At 35.9% G+C, this 25,755-nt stretch overlaps 1 protein-coding gene across 1 annotated transcript in view; it reads left to right on the plus strand.

The window, feature by feature from the left end:
* WRN (WRN RecQ like helicase) overlaps nt 1-25,755 on the plus strand; it is a 128,488-nt gene that overhangs the window by 26,862 nt on the left and 75,871 nt on the right. The window contains 6 exon segments of the mRNA XM_049772701.1: nt 960-1,035; nt 6,378-6,445; nt 6,694-6,802; nt 8,502-8,570; nt 12,853-12,935; nt 15,694-15,800. Coding sequence (XP_049628658.1) covers nt 960-1,035; nt 6,378-6,445; nt 6,694-6,802; nt 8,502-8,570; nt 12,853-12,935; nt 15,694-15,800 — 512 coding nt within the window.

Below are 25,755 nucleotides of genomic sequence, written 5' to 3' on the forward strand. Positions count from 1 at the left end.
GCTTTTATTTTGGACAGGGCTGAAGAGATAGCACAGTATAGGGTGTTTTACTTGCATGAAGCCAATCCAGAACAGATGGTGGTTTGAATCCTGGCATCCCATATGGTCCCCCGAGCTTTCCAGGAGCCATTTCTGAGCACAGAGCCAGGAGTAGCCCCTGATTGCCCCTGGTTGTGACCCAAAAACCAAAACCAAAAAAACAAAACAAAACAAAAAAAAACCCCAAAACCCAAACTTTGGACAAAGGTTATTTGGTAGAATGGAAATTAAAATAGCGATTTTATTTTATCTATAGATTTTGTGACACAGTTGTAATTTCTGGTCATCATTAATGAAAAGTTTCTTGTATTTTTAAAATTGAATTGGTGTATTGATAATCATGGTTGTGCCTAAATATTAGCACCTTCAAATATGCAAAATTATATAATATCGTCTTTATATAGTGGAAGTAAATTGAGAACCAAAATAAAGTTCTAATCATTAATATTAATGATTAAAGGTAATTTAAATTAAATTAAATTAAAAGGTAATCAGTGCTTAACTGAAATTATGACTTGTATATAGAAAAAATTGGTTGGATTTAAAAGAGAAAATAGGGGCTAGAGACAGTACAGAGATTAAGGCACTTGTCTTGCATGTAGCCAATTTCAGTTTGATCCCTGGCACTGTATAGTCCCTTGAGCACTGCTTGAGAGGGCATTACAACATCCTCCAGCTCCTCCCCCACAATGACAAAAAATATTTGGTACTTGTCACAATAGTTTTGATTTGGGGCCACACCTGATTGTGTTCAGGGATCACTCCTGGTGGGTTTTGAGGAACGATATTGGGTGCTTGGTATTGAACCCAGGTCACTGCTGGTCTATTGATTTAGTCCCCACAATATTATATAAACAAAGTCAATGAAAGAAAACTTTTGTTTTCTTAAATTTTAACATAAATGCCCATTTTTTTCTTAGACCCTTCATTACCAGAACCTAGTACAGATCAAATTACTTGTCTCAAGACCTACTTTGGCCATTCCAGTTTTAAGCCGTGAGTATAATCTCATTAAATAATTTATGCATTTGCTACTTCAATCACAAAGGAGAAAAGGCAAGTAATTTGTTCATTTAAAAGAACTTCACTCTAGATTATACATGCATTGCTATTTCTTTTAAGTGGATACAAAGTTATTTGAAGTAATATTTTATAAAATTCATTTCTGCACATTTTTTTCTATAAATTGTTTTTATAAGTAAGTGAAAAGGTTTTTTTTTTAACATAGATTTCTGGGTAGAAATCAGTTTAAGCAATATGAAACTGAAAATTGAGCTCTCGTGATCCAGCAATAATGCTACTGTGCATATACCCTAGGACCACAAAAACACAGTACAGTAATGCCCTTTGCACTCCTATATTCATTGTAGCATCATTTATAATAATTTATTTATAACAAATACTTATACTAGCCAGATTCTGGAAACAACCCAGATGCCTGACAATAGATGAGTGGCTAAAGAAACATACACAATGGAATATTAGCTGTCAGGAAAAATGATGTCATGATATTTGCCTGTACATGGATGGACATGGAGACTATTATGCTGAGTGAAATAAATCAGAGGGATTGAGATAAACACAGAATAGTCTAACTCATCTGTGGATTTAAGAAAATAAAAGACAGTATAGTAATAATCCCCAAAGACAATAGAAATGAGGATCGGAAGAACCAGTCCATGTTTGAAGCTTATCACAAAGAGTGGTAAGTGCAGTTAGAGAAATAACTACACTAGCTACTATCATCATAATGGTAGTGAGTGAGAGAAATAGAATGACTGCTCGAAGACAGGCAGGGGATGGGGAAAGAGGGAAATAGGGGACATTGGTTGTGGAAAAGTTGCACTGGTAAAGTGGGGTGTGCATTTTATGACTGAAACCTAATTACAAACATCTTTGTAACCATGACGCTTAAATAAATTATTTTAAAAAATTGGTTTAAATATAAGTAATACATTATTTAAATTTAATGATTATGATTTTTCATTGAATATGTATTTGTGTGCCAATTATATACTTCTTTTGTCCAAAGTATGCTGATTGATGGATAAGCATAACAGTGTAAAAATTAATTATAACCTAAGTATATAAGCGACACAGTCATAAGTGTAAAAATGAGATAAATGAGGGGACCTGAGTGCGGCTGATCCAAGTTCAATCCCTTGTACCCTGCACAGTCCCCTGGATGCAGATATAGGAGTAAGCCCTGAACACCACTGGGTGTGAATGAAAAGACAAAAGAAAAGAAAAAGAAATGAGGTAAATGAAAGTAAGATTAAAAACAAGTGCATTTGAATAATGCACTTGCAGCCAATCCAAGTTCTATCCTTAGAATCCCATAAGGTCACCTGAGGCTGCCCAAAGTGATCCCTGCACATAGAGTCAGGAATAAGCCCTGAGCATTGCCCAGTATTTGCCAAAATAATAATTAAAAAAAAGGGGGGGGTGGGGCTGGAGAGATAGCATGGAGGTAAGGTGTTTGCCTTTCATGCAGAAGGACGGTGGTTCAAATCCCAGCATCCCATATGGTCCCCTGTGCCTGCCAGCAGCAATTTCTGAGCGTGGATCCAGGAGTGACCCAAAAAGCAAAAACTGAAAAAAAGAAAAGAAAAAAAAAAAAAGAGAAAGAGAAAAGAAAAGAAAAATATTTAAACAAGATTTTTTTTTCTATTCTGGGAATTTAGTCCACAGAGTATTTTTAAATTTTTTCATAGTGCTTTAATTTTTTTTTTTGCCTCAGCTAGTGGTGCTCAGGAATTATCCAATGGAGCTCAGGGATTACTCCTGTCTTTGTACTTGAGTCACTTTTGGTGGGATTGGGTAACCCATCTATGGTGCTAGGATTGTATCTAGGTAGGCTATGTGCAAAAGCACTGTATGCTCTATACTTCCTCTCTAGTCCTAGTTCTTAATTAAAAAAAAATCAAATTATCTCCCATAAAAGAGTGCAAAGAATAGTTAATGCAAAAGTACAGATAAATGAATTTTCATAAATTCAGGAAAAAGAAGCCTGTATTCAGCACCAGATAAAAAAAGAATAATCTACAGTTTCATTTAAACAGAAGATCATTCTACTAATTGATACTTTTTCTTAGCATTTATTAGGAAAGATGCATAAAATTTTTAATAATTTTATTTTTCTATAGATATTTGTGTATTTGTAATCTAGAATTTGTATTTGTATTTGTGTGCTTTGTATTTGTGTAATCTGGTGAATGAGTGTGTGTGTGTGTGGTCCTCCCAGATGTTATTCAGAGGACCCAATTGTACTTGCCCAAGCGTGTCAAGTTAATACGAGGGCCTGAAGATGCAAAGGTGCTGGATTTTTAAGGGGTGTGTGCATTTTATGGCTGAAACCAAATTACAACATGTTTGTAACCTAAATAAAATAAATAAATAGGGACTGGAGCAATAACACTGTGGTAGGGCATTTGCCTTGCATGCAGCCAGCCTGGGACAGACCTAGGTTCAATCCCTGGCATCCCATATGATTCCCCAAGCCTTCCAGAGCAATTTCTTTTTTTTTATTTTTATTTTTAATATCTTTATTTAAACACCTTGATTACAAATATGATTGTAGTTGGGTTTCAGTCATATAAAGAACACTACCCTCACCAGTGCAACATTTCCATCACCAATTTCCCAAATCTCCCTCCTCCCCACCCCCACCTGTATTTGAGACAGGCTTTCTACTTCCCTCATTCATTCACATTATGATTGTTGTCAGTGTAGTTATTCCAGCTAGAGAACTTTTAATCATTGCTCTAAAATCATCAAATCAAGCTGTTGTTCTTCCCTACAGGAGGTACTTTCTTTCCAGATTTATGCTTAAGGTTCTGTGATTTACGTTATTGTTAATGATGGTTTCTCATGCACATAATTCCAGCACCACAACCTTCACCAGTGCACCACCTCTCTCACCCAATATTTCTCCCTTTCAAACCCCCCAAGCCTTCTCCTACACACACACACACACACTCAACAACCAACTCAATTGTGTGGATCAATCTCCTGTTGTGTTCTCTTTGGCCCTTTGTGGCTACCCTTGCTGTGTTAAAGCTCCACATATGGAAAGATCGATCATTCTGTATCTATCCCTTTCTAACTCAGCATATGCTTCTTCCCATTGTACTGCAAATTGTAGTTTTCTTACTAAGAGATGCATATTTCATTGTGTCTATATACCACAATTTCTTTTTTTTTGGGGGGGGAGTGGATTTTTTAACTTTATTTTATCTATTGATTTTTTAAATTATCTTTATTTAAACACCATGATTACAAATATAATTGTAGTTGTATGATTACAGTCATGTAAAGAACACCCCCCCTTCACCAGTGCAGGATTCCACCACCAATTTCCCAGATCTACCTACTCCCCACCCCACCCACACCTGTACTCGAGACAGGCTTTCTTTTTCCCTCATTCATTCACATTGTTATGATAGTTTTCAGTGTAGTTATTTCTCTAACTGCACTTATCACTTTATGTGGTGAGCTTCATGTCATTACCTGCACCTACATGGGAGGATGGGAGGAAGTAAGGTTTGGGACTGAGGCAGTAAAATATTAGAAATGAACTTGTAGGGCAGTATCAAGGTCCCAATACAAGATGGATAGTATGGATATATGCACACAATACTACCAATATGAAAACAAAGAGAAAAAATTTCTACTGACTGTCCCAACATAAACCAGTGCTAGAACAGCCTTCCCTCCTCCCAGAGCGCATTCACATTAGTGTAGGGAGAGATAGGGGGAAAGCCTGTTGATCCCTATAGAGTCCACCTAGACCAGTGCCCAGGGAAGGACTGAAGTCCAGGGGAGAAAAACCCTATACCTGGCAAGAGCTGGTCTCCAGACTCAAGGAGGAAACCGGAAGCCAGATGTCTGCCCGCCCTCTTCCCCATGCACCTTCCCCCTGGAGTACGGAGGGAGGGGGGAACTTGAGGACCACTAAGAGTCCACCTGAACCCACTTCTGGCCATCAGAGCTGGCACCCAGGGAAGGCCTGGAGTCAGGGGAAAAAGACAAGGATGGCTAGGGGCCTGCCAAGCCTCCAGCACTCCCCAAGCTAGGGAGAAAGGTTCTGGAATGGGGCCTCCCCAAACCCCGTACCTGGTGAGAGCTGGTCTCCAGAATCAAAGAGGAAACGGGAAGCCAGATGTCTGCCCGCCCTCCTCCCCATGCACCTCCCCCCTGGACTACGGAGGGAGGGGGAACCTGAGGACCACTAAGAGTCCACCTGAACCCACTTCTGGCCATCTGAGCTGGCACCCAAGGAAGGCCTGGAGTCAGGGGAAAAAGACAAGGATGGCTGGGGGCCTGCCAAGCCTCCCAGCACTCCACAGGCTAGGGAGAAAGGCTCTGGTATGGGGCCTCCCCAAACCCCATACCTGGCAAGAGCTGGTCTCCAGAATCAAGGAGGAAACCAGAAGCCAGATGTCTGCCCGCTCTCTTCCCCATGCACCTCCCCCCTGGAGTACGGAGGGAGTGGGGAACCAGAGCAATTTCTGAGCTCAGAGCCAGGAGTAACTCCTGAGCACTGCCAAGTGTAACCCAAAAACCAAACAACCAACCAACTAACTAACTAACTAACTAACTAACTAACTACATAAATAAAGCAAAGGTGCTGGACTTTTGAGTTGGTAGACTTCTGGGCTTCTCTTGTTACATCAGCCTGTTTAAGTGTATTTTACTGTATTTTATCACACATCTATCAATTTCTTTAGTCATTTCTTAATTCTTCCAATTATTTAAATGCATCTCATGGTATATTGTTGACAATATTACAATATTACATTTACCCCTGTATACTCCAAGCTATTTATATATAATCTACATTAGCTGTAGTTAAACATGCTGCTTTTCTTTTCATGTAAAATTTAATTACAAGTCAGTGTATGTTTAACTGTATGTTTGCAAATATTAAATGTAAATGCACCATTTATATAACCTAAATCTGAATTAAGTTATAAATCAGCCCAGAAAATTTTCTCACGTCTCTTTTTAGTCAATCCTTGGGACATTTCTCTTTATTTTAAATTGATGCTATTAATGTTATTGAGCATGAAACTTGAAATTCAATTTATACTGTAGATATATGTATGAATACATATACAATGAAATCTCCTAATCATTTCCTTACTGTTCAATAAGGGGGAGAATATTTGATCAAATGAGGCAGTCTGTTTCAAGGTTCCAGAGTTCATAATTTTATTATTAAAGCTCAAAAATGTAAAAGAAATTATATTAGAGAAAGTGAAGAAATGGAACCCATTTCAGCTTGTCCCTGAGGTTTTGTTACTAAGACAAAACAGCCTTTTGCTTTCACCCTTCAGGGTTCAGTGGAAAGTAATTCATTCGGTACTGAAAGAAAGAAGAGATAATGTTGTTGTCATGGCAACTGGTAAGTTGTACTTAAGTAAATAACTTAATCCTTTAAAAAATAAAACTTAAACGATTTTGAAATGCCTTAATCTTATACTAAGCTCTTGAAATATAAATAGGAATGGTATGAAAGAGAAGAGAGTGGAGATGCTCAAATATATGTGTAATTCTTAGATAGATTAGTTACCATTTTTATATAACATAAAGGAGAAATCAAAGTACCAAACCCTCATTTTATCTCTCTGGGTGCTTTGTTTTTATTTCAAGGATATGGAAAGAGTTTGTGCTTCCAGTATCCCCCTGTTTATGTAGGGGGGATTGGCCTTGTCATCTCTCCTCTTATTTCTTTGATGGAAGACCAAGTGCTCCAGCTTGAGTAAGTACTGTTTTCATTGTCACTTTGTGGTGACTTTTTTTTTAAAGGAACATTTGATCAAGTTTGTTAAAATATAGTTACCAGGAATACATTACTGTAAATATTACTTTCTCTTTATTTGTAAAAAGTGACTCTAGTGGAACATCTTACTTTTCTCAGGAACAATTATGAATGGAATTGCTTTTGTTGTTGTTGTTTTCTTTTTCATTTCCCTCTATTTTAGTTTATTATTTGATAATAATAATAATAATAATAATAATATGGTTTAGAGAAAAGCCAGGTGTGTTGATTTTGTAGCCTGTCACTTTAATATACAAGTTTATTGTTTCTAGAAGCTTCCTATATTTCTGAGTTCTTTTATTGCAATATTGCTAGCTGATCTTATTAGGATTTTTCTTTTTTTTTTTTTTTTTGGTTTTTGGGCCACACCCGGCGGTGCTCAGGGGTTACTCCTGGCTGTCTGCTCAGAAATAGCTCCTGGCAGGCACGGGGGACCATATGGGACACCGGGATTCGAACCAACCACCTTTGGTCCTGGATCGGCTGCTTGCAAGGCAAACGCAGCTGTACTATCTCTCCGGGCCCTTATTAGGATTTTTCTTAGAACACAATTTGCTCCTTCATCTTTCACTTATCTCAGTCTTTCCTCTTAATTACTCTTTAGTTTAGTAGAAAAATGCATATGTAAAAGTATAATAAAAATTTTTTTTGGGGGGTGGAGAGATAGCATGGACGTAGGGCATTTGCCTTGCGTGCAGAAGGACGGTGGTTCAAATCCTGGCATCCCATATGGTCTCCTGAGCCTGCCAGGATCTATTTCTGAGCATGGAGCCAGGAGTAACCCATGAGCGCTGCCAGGTGTGACCGAAAAACCAAAAAAAAAAAAAAAAAAAAACCACAACTTTTTTTTTTTTTTTTTGCCACACCCGGGCCGGGTTACTCCTGGCTATGCGTTTAGAAATTGCTCCTGGCTTGGGGGACCATATGGGATGCCAGGGATTGAACCTGCATCCATCTTGGATCAGCCATGTGACCGCCATGGTACTCATCTGGTCCCATAATTATTTTTAATTTTTATTTATATTTTACTGGCTGAACTTCATTATGACTAATTTGCCAAGTTGCTGTAACATTATATATTATAAGATATTAAAGAATTGTGATTTTCAAAGTTTTTTGACATATAATATTCTAGCACCAATACTACCACTGGTGTGAACTCTCCTCCTCAACCAGTGTTCCCAAGTTTTCTGCCCCCACCAACCTGCCACTTACAGGCATATTGCAGAGTTTGGTGGTATAGTTTTCATTTTTTTTTTAAACTTATTTTTCCTGAGTTTGTGGTCTTTTTGGTTTGTTTTTGGACCACACACACACACAAAATGATGTTCAGGGTTTATTCCTGGTGGAACTCGGGCCACCTTTTGAGGGTGGTAAGGATCAAACCCAAGTCAGTCACATGCAGGGCAATTACTTTGTTTCCTGTACTCTCTCCAGCCCCTTGAAGTCCATTTGAAAAGACCCAATAAAATATATTCTAACAGTGGTTCTTTAAAGCATTTATTTATCAGATTAGTGAGGTATAAGAAGAGTAAAAATTGCAGAGAAGAGGAATGTACATTATATTTTTATTCATTCTTAAAAATAAAATTGCATTTGTAGTGTATAATTGACTCTAGATTTTTTTTTCTTTTTACAGAATGTCTAGTATTCCAGCTTGTTTACTTGGATCAGCACAGCCAAAAAATGTTCTCTCAGATGTTAAATCGTAAGTTTTAACTTATTATAATGTATATGATTACTGGTCATGTATTACGAGGGTTTTTATTTTTTTTTCCATTTTTTCCCCCAAAAGATCAGGGTTTTAATCTATTATATTCAGGTCTTAGTTGTGAGATGAGCTCTGTAGTCAGATTTTTCAAATGTTGGATCTCTTCTGGCAGGATTGGGAGATCATATGCAGTGTTAGGGAATCAAGCCCAGGCTGGATGAGTACAAATGACCTTACCCACTATACCATCTTTCTGGCCTGAATGGTGTTTGGTTTTATCTCATTTTCTAGATGAGAAAATAGAGAAAGTAAGAGCTTGAAGTTATTTAGTGAATTGATGGCTGAGTAGGAACTGGATTATAGCTCTCTTGTCCTTCTCATCTCCTGATGTAGTTACTAACAAGAATAACATCTCAGCTACATAAAATGAATGTGTATATAAATGTACACATGTTAACTTATATCTACATATTTATTTATACCCATATATTTACTGAATTTTGATAAATGCTTAAAATATGTTACCTAAACCTCATCAAGATAAAGATTGTCAATCACTTCAGAAAGTTCCGTCATGTTTCTTCCCCATCTATCCTTTATATATGTCATCCTAACTGTACAGGCCTTATAGTCTCATGGCTGGTCATTTAGTCAACATAGTATTGCTTCTCCATTCCTGGCTCCCAGCACTTGAACTATAGTTTAAGTTGATAGATACATTAACGACAGTTAGGAACCACATCAATATTCAGTGTATACATAAAATGCAGAGTTTGGGGTATTTCACATAGCCAATTAGCATAGGCAATCAGTAGGCATCTTTAAAGACATGTCAATTTTCTATTCTACTTCTTGCCTATGTTGTGCTCCACTTAAAAAATCTTAAGCTGTTTTATTCTTTTCCTAGGCACACTTTTGCTGCTGAATTATGACTTTATTCTTTTCTGGGCATTTCCTGCCCACAAAATATTTAAATTGTCCTGTATTTGTGGTTTTTCTAAATTGGATTATTTCCCACACAAGGCAGGCACCTTAATGGCTCGGTCCTCCTCAACCAGTTGTGAACCATTCTTTCCTCTTTCTTCAACGTAATAACTGCATTTCAAACACTTTCTTCCACTATAAAATTATTTGTTTTGTAAAATTGCACGTAAAGACTCAGTCATGTAGTGTATACTGTTTTTATTTGTTGTTGTTGCTGTTTATTTGGCCATCTAGCTGTGCTAAAGGTACTATGCTTGTGGGTCACTCCTATTGTTACTAGGGGAACCATACTGGTGCTGGAGATTGACCCAGGATTGGCTGCTTGTGAGGCAAGTGCCCTACCTGCTGTATTATTGCTCAGTCCCTCAGGTGCACTCTTTGTTTAAAATTTTTTTTGTCTGGTTCTGATCACAAAGCATAATAATTTTGAGATTAATTCATATCAATTAATATATATTTCATATATCAATGTTTATTCTTTTTATCAAGTTATGCATATATCATTTGTTCTTTTTTATTACTGAATATGTAACAAGGTATCCAACAGTTTCTCTGTTTACATATTAATAAACAAATATATATAAGAAAGTAATATAAGATTATTGTGACACTTGCTTAACATCTGAGTATCTTTTTTTTTTGGTTTTTGGGCCACACCCGGTGACACTCTTGGCTATGTGCTCAGAAATCTCTCCTGGCTTGGGGATCATATGGGATGCCGGGAGATCGAACTGTGGTCCATCCTAGGCTATCACGGGCAAGGCAGATGCCTCAACCACTTGAGCCACCGCTCTGGCCCCACCATCTGAATATCTTTGAGGAAATGTTTGTTCATATATTTTGCCAATTCTTTTTAAAATTTCTGAGTGTAAATATTTTATTCGACACATATTTGCAAATACTTTTTTTTATTATTTCTTTCATTCTTTTGACAGTTTTCTTGAAGAACAGTAGATTTTCATTTTGATAAAATTTAGTTTGCCAATATGCCTTAATGAATTTTGCTTTTGATGTTGAATCTAATAATACTTTAATTCAAGAGCACAAAGATTTTCAGTTATATTTTATCCTAGAAGTGTGATATCTTTAAGTTTTATAAGTATAACATTCAATCTGTTTAATTTTTGTGTAAAGTATGTGGTACTGATTACAACTTTTTATTTTATTTTATTTTTTGGTTTTGGGTCACACCCGACAGTGCTCAGGGGTTACTCATGGTTCTGCACTCAGAAATCATTACTGGGAGGCTTGGAGGACTGTATGGGATGCTGGAATCCAACCCAGAACAGCCACATTGCAAGGCAATGTTACGTTATCACCCTGCTGTGTTATCACCCTGGCCCCTGATTACAATTTATTTTCTCTCATCTATTCAGTGTGTCAGCACTTTATTTAAAAGGCCATCTTCACTGAATTGCCTTTATACTTTTTTTTTTTTTTTTGGTTTTTGGGTCACATCCAGCAGCGCTCAGGGGTTACTCCTGGCTCTATGCTCAGACATCGCTCCTGGCAGGCTTGGGGGACCATATGGGATGCTGGGATAGGAGCCACCATCTTTCTGCATGCAGGGCAAACACCTTACCTCCATGATATCTCTCCAGCCCCGCCTTTACACTTTTTGTCAGAAGTACATTTACTACTTACATTTGATTACATTGGGTTTCTACTCATTTGTTGTTGTTATTGTTGTTCCTTTTTATCTATCTTTATTGATGTTTTTTGTTTTTTTTTAAATAGACTTTTAAAGGAGTGCAGATCTTGCAGTTTGTTCTTATCTGTTTGTCTATTTTCTTTTTTAATCTGTTCTAGATCCTTTGTAATAACTAAGATTTTTTAAAAATAATTACCATTTTGGGGGTTAGGAGCAGGATTTGAACCATATGTCATGGTTCTCAGGGGCTATTCCTGACATTCCTAGGGGTTGCTCCCAATGGTGTTCACAGAACCCAGATAGTGCTAGGGATCAAACCTAGTCTCTCCTATGCAGAGTTATACTCTAGCTCTTTGAACTATCTCCTTGGGCCTTCAAAAATAGCCCTTTAAAGCTAAATTATTACTTGAGATTTGATTTGATTTATGTTGAATCTTGATGTCAAAAGAATAATGATTACTGTGACTGTTCAAAAATTTAGACACACTGAAGTTTACTACCTTAATATAAATTAACAGTAAGAAATAGAACTGAAATTCATACTTGGCAGTCTGACAACAGAGCTTATTATTTATTATGTTTCTATGTTAATCAGAGTACTGAAGTAATTTCATATGAATTGAAGCATATCCTTTTGTTCTCCATTGCTTTGTTCCTAAGTTCTTAAGCATGACAATACTATGCCTAGTAGGACAGAATGGAAGATATATTTGAAAGTCTTTTTAGGAAATTGTTTTACTTATTTAAAAAAACAAAACAAACCAAACTTGATCTACATCTTCTTTTGGTAGAGTGGAAAAAGAGACTCATTTTTGACATGTACCTCATCTTTACAACACTGTCTTTGCCCAGAACAGGAATCAAACTTGTTTAAACAAATAATCAAATTTTATGTTAAGGGTTTGCAAATGAAAACTAAGCCTTACTCAAAGAAATTCACCCACCTTTAAGAAGAGAGGCTAGAATTGGACATTGAATAGATAAGAGGGCTTTCTTTTTATTTATAGTTCCTATGTGCCTTTCTCATTCTTCTCTCCTAGGAGGTAAATATATTCATGTTCTAAGGTACAATATAGATGACTCTGTGACGCCTTTTTTATACTGTAACTTGAGGAGACTTTTTCTTGGTCAAAACCTTTAGATTCTAGGACAGAGACTAGTTGGCTTGGTACGGTGTCTATTCCCAGATTTCAGAGATAGAGGAGAGAGTAGAATCCATGGAAGAAACATGGGTGATGTATATTTATTCACAGAGAGGGGCAGGGATAGAATAATGGGTTGTCATTGTTAGAGAAGGCTGAAGGTCTTGTAGTTGAATTGCTAACATATTAAAGGTTTACTGGGTCATTTAAATTAATCATTGTACTTTTGGAGCTTGATTGCTAGAAGTCAAATTCTAATTTCTAATGTCACCTTAAAGCTGATTACATCCTGACAGCATTGCTATTTTTAATTTTGATGTATGAAGTAAAATCATAAAACTAATATATGAGGCTATTAAAGACATACATAACATTCAGGTTTACTCAGTAAGTGACTTGATGTATTATTTAAATATGTATCAGTATCATGGATTTACAGTTGTAATTCACTGAATTATTTTGCATTTGTAAATTGTATATTTTCCTTCCTATTTGTTTTCAGAGGTAAATATCGAATTGTATACCTAACACCAGAATTCTGTATTAGTCACTTGGGCCTACTCCAGGAACTCGAAGCTCATATTGGTAAGGAGTATAAGATCTTTATAAATGTTCATTGATACAAATTATCCTTTAAATTTAAAATTTATGGATAGATACTAAATTTTACTTCTCTTAAAGTTTGACTTCAGACCTCATCAGCTCTGTGTGATAAATAACTAGCAGTGTAAGCCTAACACATTAATATTAAATCTATTGTGAATTATGATAGTGTAATAAAAATTGAAAACAAACAGTACGTTCTCAGGAAATTTCTAACTGATATGCTGGTGTCTCTCCTGTCTCATCCCCTAGGATACTACTATTTCTGTGCTGTAAAACTTAATGTTTCTTTATTATAATTATCTGACTACATGTTTTTTTTCTTCTGCTAGACTACAAACATTTTAAGGAAAAATAACATTTTTATTTATATTTCCCAGGTACAGTACCTGGCACATAGTATTATATAGTTAAATATATAATGAAAAAAATTATGCATTCTATCTTTTTATAATATGTTAAACACCAACAAAACAATAAGACCAGATATTACTATTTGATTAAAGATATTATAAAAGAGTACATTTATCAACTGTTAAACTCTTTTTTTTTTTTTTTTTTGGTTTTTTTTTTTTTTTGGTTTTTGGGCCACACCCGGTAACGCTCAGGGGTTACTCCTGGCTATGTGCTCAGAAGTTGCTCCTGGCTTGGGGGACCATATGGGACACCGGGGGATCGAACCGCGGTCCGTCCAAGGCTAGCGCAGGCAAGGCAGGCACCTTACCTTTAGCGCCACCGCCCGGCCCCAACTGTTAAACTCTTATGGTTAGATTATATATCTGCCTTAATGGAAAAAAAATCGCTGTATCTCCCTTTGTAGACTTCTTATTTAGCTTTCTTCTTTTTTTTCTATCCTATGGAAATTAGTAATTTCAGTGAATTGTAATTATTTTTATGTCTTCTTTTAGAATTATGAATTCCTTAAGACCATGAATTAAAATTATTTCTAGAAAATAGTTTAGATCAGGGGTGGTGAACAAGTTCGACACAAAGCCAAAATTTTAAACTGTGAGAGTCAGAGAGCCACACCACGCAGTGACCTGCCAAAACAGACAAACACTCACACAAAAGCATATAATTTTAACAATAATATTGTTATTATTGCATTTTGCCATTTTGAGTGAGGGTAAAACTCCTGTAGTGATGGTGAGGGTGTGCTGCGTCCTTCACACTAAGAACTCACGGCAACATGTGACCCAACATGTGACACCCGGGTCCCCCCGCTCGCTGGCCTGTGCAGTTGTTTCTGAGGGAGGGGAGACGGGTTTCCGCGTTCCGAGATCTCTCCTCAGAGGTCCCTCCTCAGAAGCAGCAGAACAAAATTCAAACTTTGCAAAGAGCCATAGTAGACAAAAGAATGAGGAGAGGCAAAGTGCCGCATTCATTTTGGCCGGGAGCTGCATGCGGCTCGAGAGCCGCGTGTTCGCCACCCTGGTTTAGATCATACTGTGTAATTTAATAACCATAGTAATAATATGTTTTTACAACATTATTTAAAAAGAATAGTATATATTTTTTTTATTAGTGCTCTCTCTTTTTTTTTTCTGGGCCCTTTCCTTAGATATCTTTAATGTGTAAGTAGGGGCAATCCCCCTGTGATGCTCTGGTTCAGCAGTACTGGAGGTGCTTGGGGTCATTGGGGTTAGCATAAGTGGACTCAGTGGTCCCCAGAGCGATAGGTAAATATTGAGGATGAGCATGTGGTACTGGAGAATTGAATTTAAGGCCTCAAAAGTGCTAATCATATGCTCTGCCACTTGAACTGTTTCCCAAGTACCTGCTTTTTACTTGTGGGAAACTGAAGCATAGAAGCTAAGTAACATATTCAAGGTAATACAGATAGTGAATAGTGAAGCCAAATTTTGTCTCCAGGTTGTCTGCTTTGTAGCGTTTGTTTTTCTCAGATTAGTATCAGATATTGATCATCATTACTGAAGGAAAAAATTTTTTTTGTTGCCTTAGAGATTAACTTAGTATTTGAGGGCAGAGGTACTGTTGTTACTACCTTTAAATAACTTGAGGCCTTTTTTATGACTGCTTGTACAATAAAATACTGTTTCTGAAATGTATACTGTGTTCCATTAATTTTGTATATTGATATATATAAATACATACATACACACATACATACATACATACATGGGGGATTGCCTAGGGAAGTAAGAAAAAGTTTCCTTATATTGCTTTATATATAATATGTTTAATTCTTCCTTTACCAGTTTCCTTTAGAAAATGTGGATGCTGTCCTTCAGAGCATTTCAGAAACTCTGTATAGTATCTTGTTATTAATTATGGGTAATGATGTACTTAATCTTAATAGAAATAAAATAGTAACTTAAAACTACTATTTCTTTGATGTCTAATTCAGGATATAAAATTGAAGATATCACCAAAAAGAAATAGAATAGCTTTATTTTAAAGTGCAGATCTATTTTATATTATATATTTTAATTTTATATTTATTCATATTTATATAGTAGTTGTATATATTAATATATAGTTTTGAAGATACTATATTATCAGTTATTCATTTCTGTAGTAATAATTATGAAAGTTGGAATCTAGCATATTTTTTGAATAATGTGTAATTATTTCCTTTTATCTTTGTTTGGATTACTTCTTTCTGTGTATATATATATGTGTGTGTAATATATAAGTAAAGAAATTATTATAAATTGAGAATTGAGATTAATTTATTCTTTTTGATATTAATTTTCTCCATTTCTCTATTTTTTAATAGGTATCACTCTTATTGCTGTGGATGAGGCACACTGTATTTCTGAGTGGGGACATGATTTTAGAAATTCATATAGATCTCTGAACTCCCTAAGGAGAATACTTCCATTGGTAAGCTTTGCCAAGCACAGTGGCTGGGAGAGACATTCTGAGAAGAGTCCTGCACTGGGGGATGCCCAAAGCTGACAACCTCTCTGGAAGGACAGGCAAACAGATGTTTTTAGCAAGATAAAGATTTAAAAAAAATTCTAATCTTGGTCTCCTTTTTTGGGTTGTTGGGATATTTTTAAATAAATATACTACTATAGTGGAGATTTTATGACAGAATTAGAGAATAAACTGTTAGGTCTTGGATCGCATGCGATCTGTTACTTTCTTTTTTACAACCCTTAAAAAATGTTAGAATTGTTCTTTGCTTGTGGGGCATTGAAAAAATGTGGTTATAATTTGACTTGTATATTTTCTCAGACTAAGGCTTTAGTTTCAATAAACTGAAAATTTCACTAGATCTGTGTCATTTTCATCAAGCTACTCTTTTTGTACTCAAACTCAGGATTTCTGCATCCTATTCTCTGATGAAAAACCTCTCCATTTTCTGTGTCTGAATGAGGGCACTTCTTCCTGTTTTGCTTCCTACAGTTGGTAACTTGACTGAAAGCAAACCTTTAAGTTAAACCTCTAGGGCTGTCAAAGGGAGAGCCTTTGAGTCCCTGATGTTCCTTCCAACCTTGGATCATGGGGTTCCAGCAGTGACCCTGGCAGGACCATGTGTGTCTCCTTTCCAAACTACTTTTCCTTGTGATAATGATAATCTTTGGATCTCCCATTTGTTTTATTTGTTTAATCAAAGGACATTGTTCCATTATCGATGCAGGTTTGTTGTGTCTGTGAAGGTATTGACTCCAGGATCCTCCTAGTTTGCTCTCCTGAGCTCCATCCAATGCCATGTTTGATTTTAAGGAATTTCCAAACTTTTCCAGACTGCCAGCAATGAATGAGCCACCGTTGCACACCCATTATATTCACATTTGGAATTACCACCATTTTTATTTTAGTCTTTTTTTGATAAGTGTGGGTATTTTTTTGTTTTTAATTTGCATTTCTCTGACTGCTAATAATACTGTACATCTTTTTATGTGCTAATTGCCTCTGTGAAATGCCTGACCTAATTTGAATTTTTTATGGTTGAGTTTTAAAAATATGTTGTACAAATGAATCCTTAGCCAGATATATAGTTTGCAAATGTTTTTTTTTTTTTCTAGTCTTTTTACTAGCTTCACAGTATCATTCACAGGGCAAACATTTTATTTTATTTTTTAATTGATTGGTTGTTGGGCCACACCCAGCGGTGCTCAGGGGTTACTTCTGGCTCTGCACTGAAAAATTGCCCCTGGCAGGCTGGGGGACTATATGGGATGTTGGGAATTGAACTGGGTTCTTCCTCATGCAAGGCAAATGCCCTACCACTGTGCTATCTCTCCGGCCCAGGGCAAACATTTTAAATGAGAAAAAAAACAGTTTATTTTATATTTGTATAAATAATCTTTTGGGGGGGGCAAAGAGATAGCATAGAAGTAAGGTGTTTGCCTTTCGTGCAGAAAGTCATTGATTCCAATCCCGAAATCCCATAGGTCTCCTGAGCCTTCCAGGAGCGATTTCTGAGTGTGGAGCCAGGAGTAACCCCTGAGCGGTGCCGCGTATGACCCAAAAGCCAAAAAAAAAAAAAAAAAAATTTTTTTTAATTGCAAAAATATTTTTCCTTAACTTTATTTAAACACCATGGTTTACAAAGTTGTTTTGGGCATTCAATGTTTCAACACTGATTCCACCACCAGTGTGACCTTCATTGTTTTCAGTTTCCCACTTACCAAACATGCCTTCTTAGTAGAAACAAAATAATTTATTTTATTTTATATTGTTACTACAAAATGACTACTGAGATTATCAAAATATACTTCAATGAAAGAAATTTGTAAGAAATTGTATCTCATCATGAGTCAGTAAAGTCATTTATGGTTTGCTAAGTTCCTTTTTGCTAGTTGAAAATTCTGTGGTAAGTTTTTGTTTATTGAGCTTAATTGGCTTCTATGCTACTTTCCCTTCTCATGTGGTGTGTTCCAACTGGGCTGTCAGTATTGTCAGGAATTTGGAGATGTTGCATGACCATATATCTGGCCACCAACTCCAGTAAATCCGGGATCTGTAGAACTAGGTTGATGAGTTTCAGTGGTTTGGTTTAACTTGCATCTCTTGAGATTAGGGTAGAGCTGTAAAACTGGGTCATTGCTTATATGGTGTTGGCTGTGGGATGTGGGTGTGAGTGCTGGGGCTTCTGGCTGTATGGAGGCGGATGGAGGGACGCCCCAATAGAAGAAGATCCCAGAGTTCTCAGCCCAATAATTAGTGTACATGGAAATTTTTAAGTTGGTTTTACATATTTGCACTGATTAGTTGTGAAGCAGTGAAGTTCAGCCATTTGCCTGGTGGTAGCTGTGGGATGTAGGTACAATTGTTTGGGTTTTAGAAGGTGTGGAGTTGGCATGCCCCATATTTTTTCAGCTTGAAGACTGATGTACCCATGAGTTTTAGTGACTTAGCTTGCATGTCTTCTGAGATTAGTGGTGAAGCTGTGAACCTGGGTTATTGCTTACATGGTGAGAGCTGTGGAATGTGGGTGCCGTTATTAGTTTTTTTCTTTCACAAATTGTACTATTCACTTTGCTCTGAATCCCAAAGACTTTGTTCTATAGTTGTTTTTTTTACAGATATGCTTACTGTTCAATCTTCCTTAATTTTATAATTGAGTTCATAATCTACTTTGAGTTATTAAGTTGCTTTCTTGATTTGTGAGTGTATGTTTGAAATTGTGTTTATTGTATTTGCCTATAGATGTCCAGTTCTAAACTATTTGTTGGAAAGAGTGTCTTCCTCCTTTTAGATTAGAAGGTGGGGGAGGCGCGCAAGCATTTCCTAGGGGATTGGGGACTCCTCCTGGTGATTCTTAGCCATTCTTGCATAATGTTAAGGCTTGAGGGTATAGTACTACGTGGGCCCTGTGGTTCCAGGAAATACCCAGATTACCCCAAAGGTTCTCAGGGACTTAAAGTCCTCCACTAGGACTTTATTAGTGGAGCCCAAGAACCTTTAGGGATGTACCTTGTAGTATCTGGGACTGAACAGATTGAGTAGAATGCAAGGCATGCAGCTTACCTCCTGTGCTATCTCTTTTGCCCCAGAGATGACTTTCTGTAGAAGAATTTCTGTATGCTCAATGTAAAGGCTAGCAAACATTTCAGTCAGACTTAGCCTATCTCAAACTAATAATTCTCTCTACTCAGATCTGCTCTTACATCAGTCTCTCTCTATCTTCTTGAATCACCACTGCATGTTTCTGGTCTCCAGCCATTTGGAATTACCAAATCTTCATTTTCTTCATACTTTATCTCACATTTAAACTGGAAATCTCACAAGGTCAGCAGATATATCCATAGAGCATCTCTCACTGCCCTGACACAAGTTACCATCTCTCATCACTAAACAACTAGAGTGATGCTTTTAACTTTGCTAGATAGATCGTATTTGCTGATCTAAATCCTCAAGTAGGAGAACTTTTCATTTTAAAAGCATTATTCCTGTGTGTATGTGTGTGTGTGTCTGTCTGTCTAAGTGTATGTGTGTTTTGTGGGGGATTAACCCTGTATCTCACATATGCAAGGCATATGATACCTCTGAACCAAGTCCCCAGCCTTTTTTTTTTTTTTTTTTTTTTTTGCTATTAAAAAAAAGCACCGTTAAGTTTTTGATTACATTTTATTTTATTTTTTGTGGGGGCCACACTCAGCGGTACTTAGGAGTTACTCCTGGCTCTGTGCTCAGAAATCTTGTTCCTGGCAGGCTCGGGAGACCATATGGGATATGGGAATCAAACCCAGGTCTGTCACCAGTGCAAGGCTATCTCTCCAGCCCCTGATTACATTTTATTAATTGTGATTTCCTTCTAGAATACTCTTTGTGTGGAGGAAGTTTTTGGTGGTTTGGTTTAAGATAGATAGCACTTGAAACATGATCAATGTTCATAAGTAATTGGGCAAATGAATCACTGAATTCTGGTGGGGAAATTTTTCTCATCACAGCGAAGTTCCTTTCCCACCCAAAAAGTTCATGGTAAAGTGGGACAATAGCTGCACATGGGAGACTGCTTGTTCTAAAGCAAATAATTGAAAAGAAATGTCAGAAGGAGTTTCTGCCCTAAAGTTACTTTACTGAGTAAAATAAAATGAGTTACATGTGTATAAAAGTAGGAGCAATAGTCCCAACTAATAAATGCTACATATTGATTGATAGAAATAGTAGAGAAAGATTAATACTGTTAATAGCATATGTTGTAGATAAAGAAGGAATTTTCTTAAATTAACAAGGCATAGTGTTCCTTGAGGATGGCTTTCCATTAATTTAGAGTGGTTTAGAGTAAGCTTTAGGTAACTAGGAAAATTGCTTTCTATAATCCTTTTCTAGGCATTTGATTCTAGAAAGATTGCTTTAAATATTTTATGCAGTTCTTAAGCACTTTTCAGTTTTGAATAAAATCTTATTATGTCTGGCTGGCTGTGCATTCCACTGGATCTGTTTCATTCCTTGGGAGGAGGATTTAATACAGCACAGGGGTTTCTGAGCAATCCTTTCCTGGTATTTTTGGCTAATTGGTAAGAAGTGCCACCTGGTGGTTATTGAAGTGTCATTTCCCTTACTGTTCTCAATCCTCCATTCCCATACACCCCCCCCACCCCCCCACCCCCCCCCCCCGCTTCTAATGACACTGGGATAAGGGTGCAAAACAGTAATACTTCACACCATTTTACTTCATTGAGCTTAAAAATTAGCAGAGGAATCGTCAAGCTGTTCACACAAGTATTTGGAGAGAATCAGTCAAATGAATCTTAAGAGTAAACAGCAGCCAGACCGAAAACTACGGCATTCTTAAGATTTTTAAACAATTCAGAAACTATGAGATCATGAGAACTATTGTTTTTTTTTTTTTTCACGACCTTCTCTCCAGACCTTTCACAAATATCATGCACTAGGCACTCAGTATCTCAAATGAGTGAATATAATATGACACCAGGGATAATTTGAAATATTAGTATGATCCAAACTTAAAAACAAATAAAATTTTCTGAATCTATTGGTTTGATGCCATTGAAATATCTGAGTCAGTTCTCCCAATTTTACAGTTACAAGACTAATTTATATTTTGATTCTTGTTTTAACGTAACTTAGCAATAAACAGATTTGCAAACAAAAATGTAAAAGCTTTATGAATTAATTTGATTTTATAATAGATAATAATTTATCAGCATAACTAGCTTGCCTTTTTTTAATGCCCCACCAAAACCTTGGGGGGTTTCTTTGATGGTGCTCAGGGGACCATGGAATATTGGAGATCAAGTCCAGGTCTCCTGCATAAAACTGTGTGCTTGATTTACTGAATAATCCCTCTACTACTGCTTTTGGTGATTAAATAACTAAAATAATTTGCATAATAATTCAGATAGATAGATAATATCATAATTCATACACAATATTTGCATAATCAAATATTAAATCATTTGAATAAATAAATCAATAATATATAATAATTAATAATTAAATTAATTTAAATTAAATAGTTTCATTATTTAGAATAATTTTAAATGAAACAATTTGAATAATTACATTTAATGACAGTATTAACAGGAAATGACCCAGCAAGCCAATTTTTATGGTTACTTTTCTTATAATTAACCTGATGCTTATTTTTAATTTTACTTATTTTGTAAGAACTACTCCCAATGATGCTTAGATGCCAATAAAACCATAACTAGTAATACTTGGGAATAGAGGGTGGTGCCATGCAATGCCTGGGGTCAGACAGGTCTCACATATGTCAGGTATATGCTGTACTATTTGAGCTATCTTCTTATCTCCTGAGTGTTTTTTCTAAACTTTTATCCTGATTTATAAATATGTATTATTTATTTTTGTAATTTAATACTATTTTCATTAAAATTGAATTATTAAGAGATATCTCTAGACATTGTAGATAGAGGATTTTTTTGTTTGATTTTGGACCACACCTAGCAGTTAGATATTATTCCTGGTGGGGTAGGGGACCATAAGGATTGGTCGAGCCCTGGTCAGCCAAGGTAAATGCCCTACCTGCTGTTTTATCGTTCCTGCCCAGAAACAGGCTTTTGAAACTGATAGTCTCACAGGCAAATCTTAACTCTGAAAGATACTTATGATATAGGACAAAGTGCCTTTGCATTTTCTTACCTGCTTAAAAAATTAATAAGTAAGAATTGACACTAATATAAAAAAATACTTTCAACCACAATTTTTTTCTTGTGGGACTGCTTTCCAATCTTTGATTGAAACTTTTTTAAAAAAAAATGATATCTGATTACCATGATTACAAACAGGTTTATAGTTGGGTTTCAGTCATAAAAAAAAAAAACCCTCCCTACACCAGTACAACATCTTCACTACTAATGCCCCTTCATCTTCCTCCTTCCCCACCCCCTGCCTATATTCAAGACAGGCATTCTACTTTTTTCAACTTTTTTCACTCATTAACGTTATGATATTTGTTAGTGTAATAATTCCTTTAACTGCACTCCCCATTCTTTGTGGTAAGTTTTATATCATGGGACAGTCCTTCCAGCCTCAATTCTATTGTTTCTGTGTATTATTACAATAATGTGTTTTATTTTTTTTTAATCCCATAAATGAGTGAGACTATTCTGTGTCTATCTCTCTCCCTGACATATTTTACTCAGCATAATAATTTCTATGTTCATCCATGTATAGGAAAATTTTATGACTTCATCTCTCCTAATAGCTGCATATGTGTATATGTAGCACAGTTTCTTTAGCTGTTCATCTGTTGACGGATATCTTGGTTGTTTCCAGATACTGGCTATTGTAAATAGAGCTGCATTGAAAATAGGCATGCAGAGGGCATTTTTGTATTGTGTTTATGTGTTACTAGGAGTGGTATAACTGGATCATATGGGAGCTCAATTTCCAGTTTTTTTAGGAGTCTCCATATTGTTTTCAGAAAGGCTGGACTAGATGGCACTCCCACTAGCAGTGAATGAGAGTTCCTTTCTTTACACATCTATGCTAGAACTAATTGTTCTTGTTCTTTGTGATGTGTGTCAATCTCTGTGATGTGAGATGATACTTATTGTTGTTTTGATTTGTATCTCCCTGATGATTAGGGATTTGGAACATTTTTCATGTGTCTTTTGGCCATTTGTATTTCTTCTTTAAGAAAGTGTCCATTTCTTCTCCCCATTTTTTGATGGGCTTAGATATTTTTTGTTAAGTTCTGTCAGTGCCTTGTATATTTGATGCACATTAGCCTCTTATCTGATGGGTATTGGTTGAATAGTTTCTCCCATTCTGTGGGTTGTCTTTGTATTCTCATCACCATTTCCTTTGAGAAACAGAAGCTTCTCAGTTTAAGATAGTCCCATCTGTTTATCTCTGCTTGCACTTGTTTGGAGAGTTTCCTCTTCGAAGATGCCTTTAGTCTCAATGTCATCGAGTATTTTACCTATGTGGTGTTCTCTATATCTTAGTTTTGGGTCTGATATCGTTCTTTAATCCATTTGTATTTGACCTTTGTACATGGTATTCCATGTACAAATCTGATTTTGCTTTTTTTTTGACATTTTTTTAATTTAATTTTTTTGGATTTCTGATTTTGCTTTTTTGCATGTGGCTGACTAGTTGTCTCAATACACTATCGAAGAGGCATTCCTTGCTCCATTTTGCATTTCTTGCTTCTTTATCAAAGATTAATTGATTGTATGTCTGGGGAACATTCTCTGAATAATCAAGTCTCTTCCATTAATCTGAGGGTCTGTCTTTATTCCAATACCATACTATTGCTTTATAGTATAATTTAAAATTAGGGAAAGTATTCCTTTTCCTATTCCTTTTTTTAAGGAAAAGAAATTTTTATATTTTTATATATTTATTATTTATTTATTATTATATATTATATTATTATATATTATATATTATAATTATATATTATAATTAATTTTTTATAATTTTATATCAATTTCCCTATTTCTTTTTTTAAGGGTTGCTCTAGTTATTTGTGGGTGTTTATTGTTCCAAATGAATTTCAGGAGTGTTTGATCTACTTCTTTGAAGAATGTCATGAGGGTATCCTTAGAGGGATTGCATTAAATCTGTACAATGCTTTGGGAGTATTACCATTTTAATGATTGCTAATCCTCCCAATCTATGAACAAGGTATGTGTCTCCACTTCCTTGTGTCCTCTTTTATTTCTTGAAGCAGTATATATATATATTTTGGTTTTTGGTTTTTTTTTTTGGCCACACCCGGCGATGCTCAGGGGTTACACCTGGCTGTCTGCTCAGAAATAGCTCCTGGCAGGCACTGGGGACCATAAGGGACACCGGGATTTGAACCAACCACCTTTGGTCTTGTGCTATCTGTCCAGGCCCAGGACCTATAGTATCTTTAGTTAAGTTGACTTCAAGGTATTAGAGTTTATGTGACAGTAATGTGAATGAAATTGTTTTTTTTAAATTCCATTTCTTCTCTATCATTATTGGTGTATAAGAAGGCTTTGATTTTTGTATTTTAATTTTGTATCCTGCCATCTTGCTATGTGAATTTATTGTTCTAGAAGATTTTTGATAGAGTCTTTAGGGTTTTCTAAATATAGTATCATGTCATCTGCAAACAGTGAGAGTTTGACTTCTTCCTTTTCTATCTGGATGCCTTCGATATATTTTTCTTGCCTAATGCTATGGCAAGAACTTCCAGCACTATGTTGAATAGGAGTGGTAAGAGAGGGTAGCCTTCTTCTTGTACCAAAGGAAATGCTTTTAGTTCATCTCCATTGAGAATAATATTTGTCATTGACTTGTGGTAGATGGCCTTGACTATATTTAGAAAAGTTCCTTCCATTCCCATCTTGTTGAGAGATTTTTTTTAATATCAAGAATGAGTGTTGGACCTTATTGAATGTTTTCTCTGCATCTATTGATATGGTCATGTGGTTTTTATTTTTCTTTTGTTGATATGTATTATGTTGATTGATTTACATATTGTTAAACCATCTTTGCATTGTTGGAGTGAAACCTATTTGGTCATGTTAGTATTTCCTGTTAAAAGGTTTGAAAGAATTTGTTAGTGAATCCATCTGAGCCTGGGCTTTTGTTTTTGGGATGATTTTTGATTATCATTTTAATTTTCTCAATAGTGATGTGTCTGTTTATATAGGCTAAATCATCCTGGTTCTACTGTGGAAGATCATAAGGGTCCAAAAGTTCATCCATTTCTTCAAGTTCTCATGTTTTGTGGCATAGAGTTTCTCAAAGTAGTCTCTGATTACCCTTTGAATTTCTATATTGTCAGTAGTGATCTTGCCTTTTCATTTCTAATCCGGTTTATTTAGTTTCTCTCCTTTTCTTGCTGAGTTTTGCTAATGGTTTGCTAGTGGTTTAACATATAAACTTGTTTATATCTTCAAAGAACCAACTTTTGCTTTCATTGATCTTTTGGATTGTTTTTTGGATTTCTATTTCATTGATTTCTACTCTAAGCTTTGTTATTTTCTTCTGCCTACCTATTTTGGGTTTCTTTTGTTGACCATTTTCTAATTTTATAAACTGTGTCATTAAGCTATGTATAACTAGTAGGTCTCTTCTTTCTTCCTGTTGTGTGCTTGCAAAGCTGTACATTTTCCTCTTAGTACTACTTTTGCTGTGTTCCACAAATTTTGATAATGAAGGTTTTACCTTCATTTGATTTTATTTCCAAGATCTCTACATTCATAGATTACTCCTGTCAGGGTCAGGGAACAGTATGGGATTGCACCCGGGTTGGCTGTGTGCAAGGCAAATGCCCTACCTGCTGCTATCACTCTGGCCTCAGTAATAGCACTGTTGATTATAACTCCCTATATTAAGAGGGACAAATGGGAGTTACGGTGTTACTTTACTTTCGAATTTCTAAAAGATTATGTGTTCTGTGTACATC

The sequence above is a fragment of the Suncus etruscus genome, chromosome 4 (assembly GCF_024139225.1).
Source record: "Suncus etruscus isolate mSunEtr1 chromosome 4, mSunEtr1.pri.cur, whole genome shotgun sequence".
Classification (NCBI taxonomy): Eukaryota; Metazoa; Chordata; class Mammalia; order Eulipotyphla; family Soricidae; genus Suncus; species Suncus etruscus.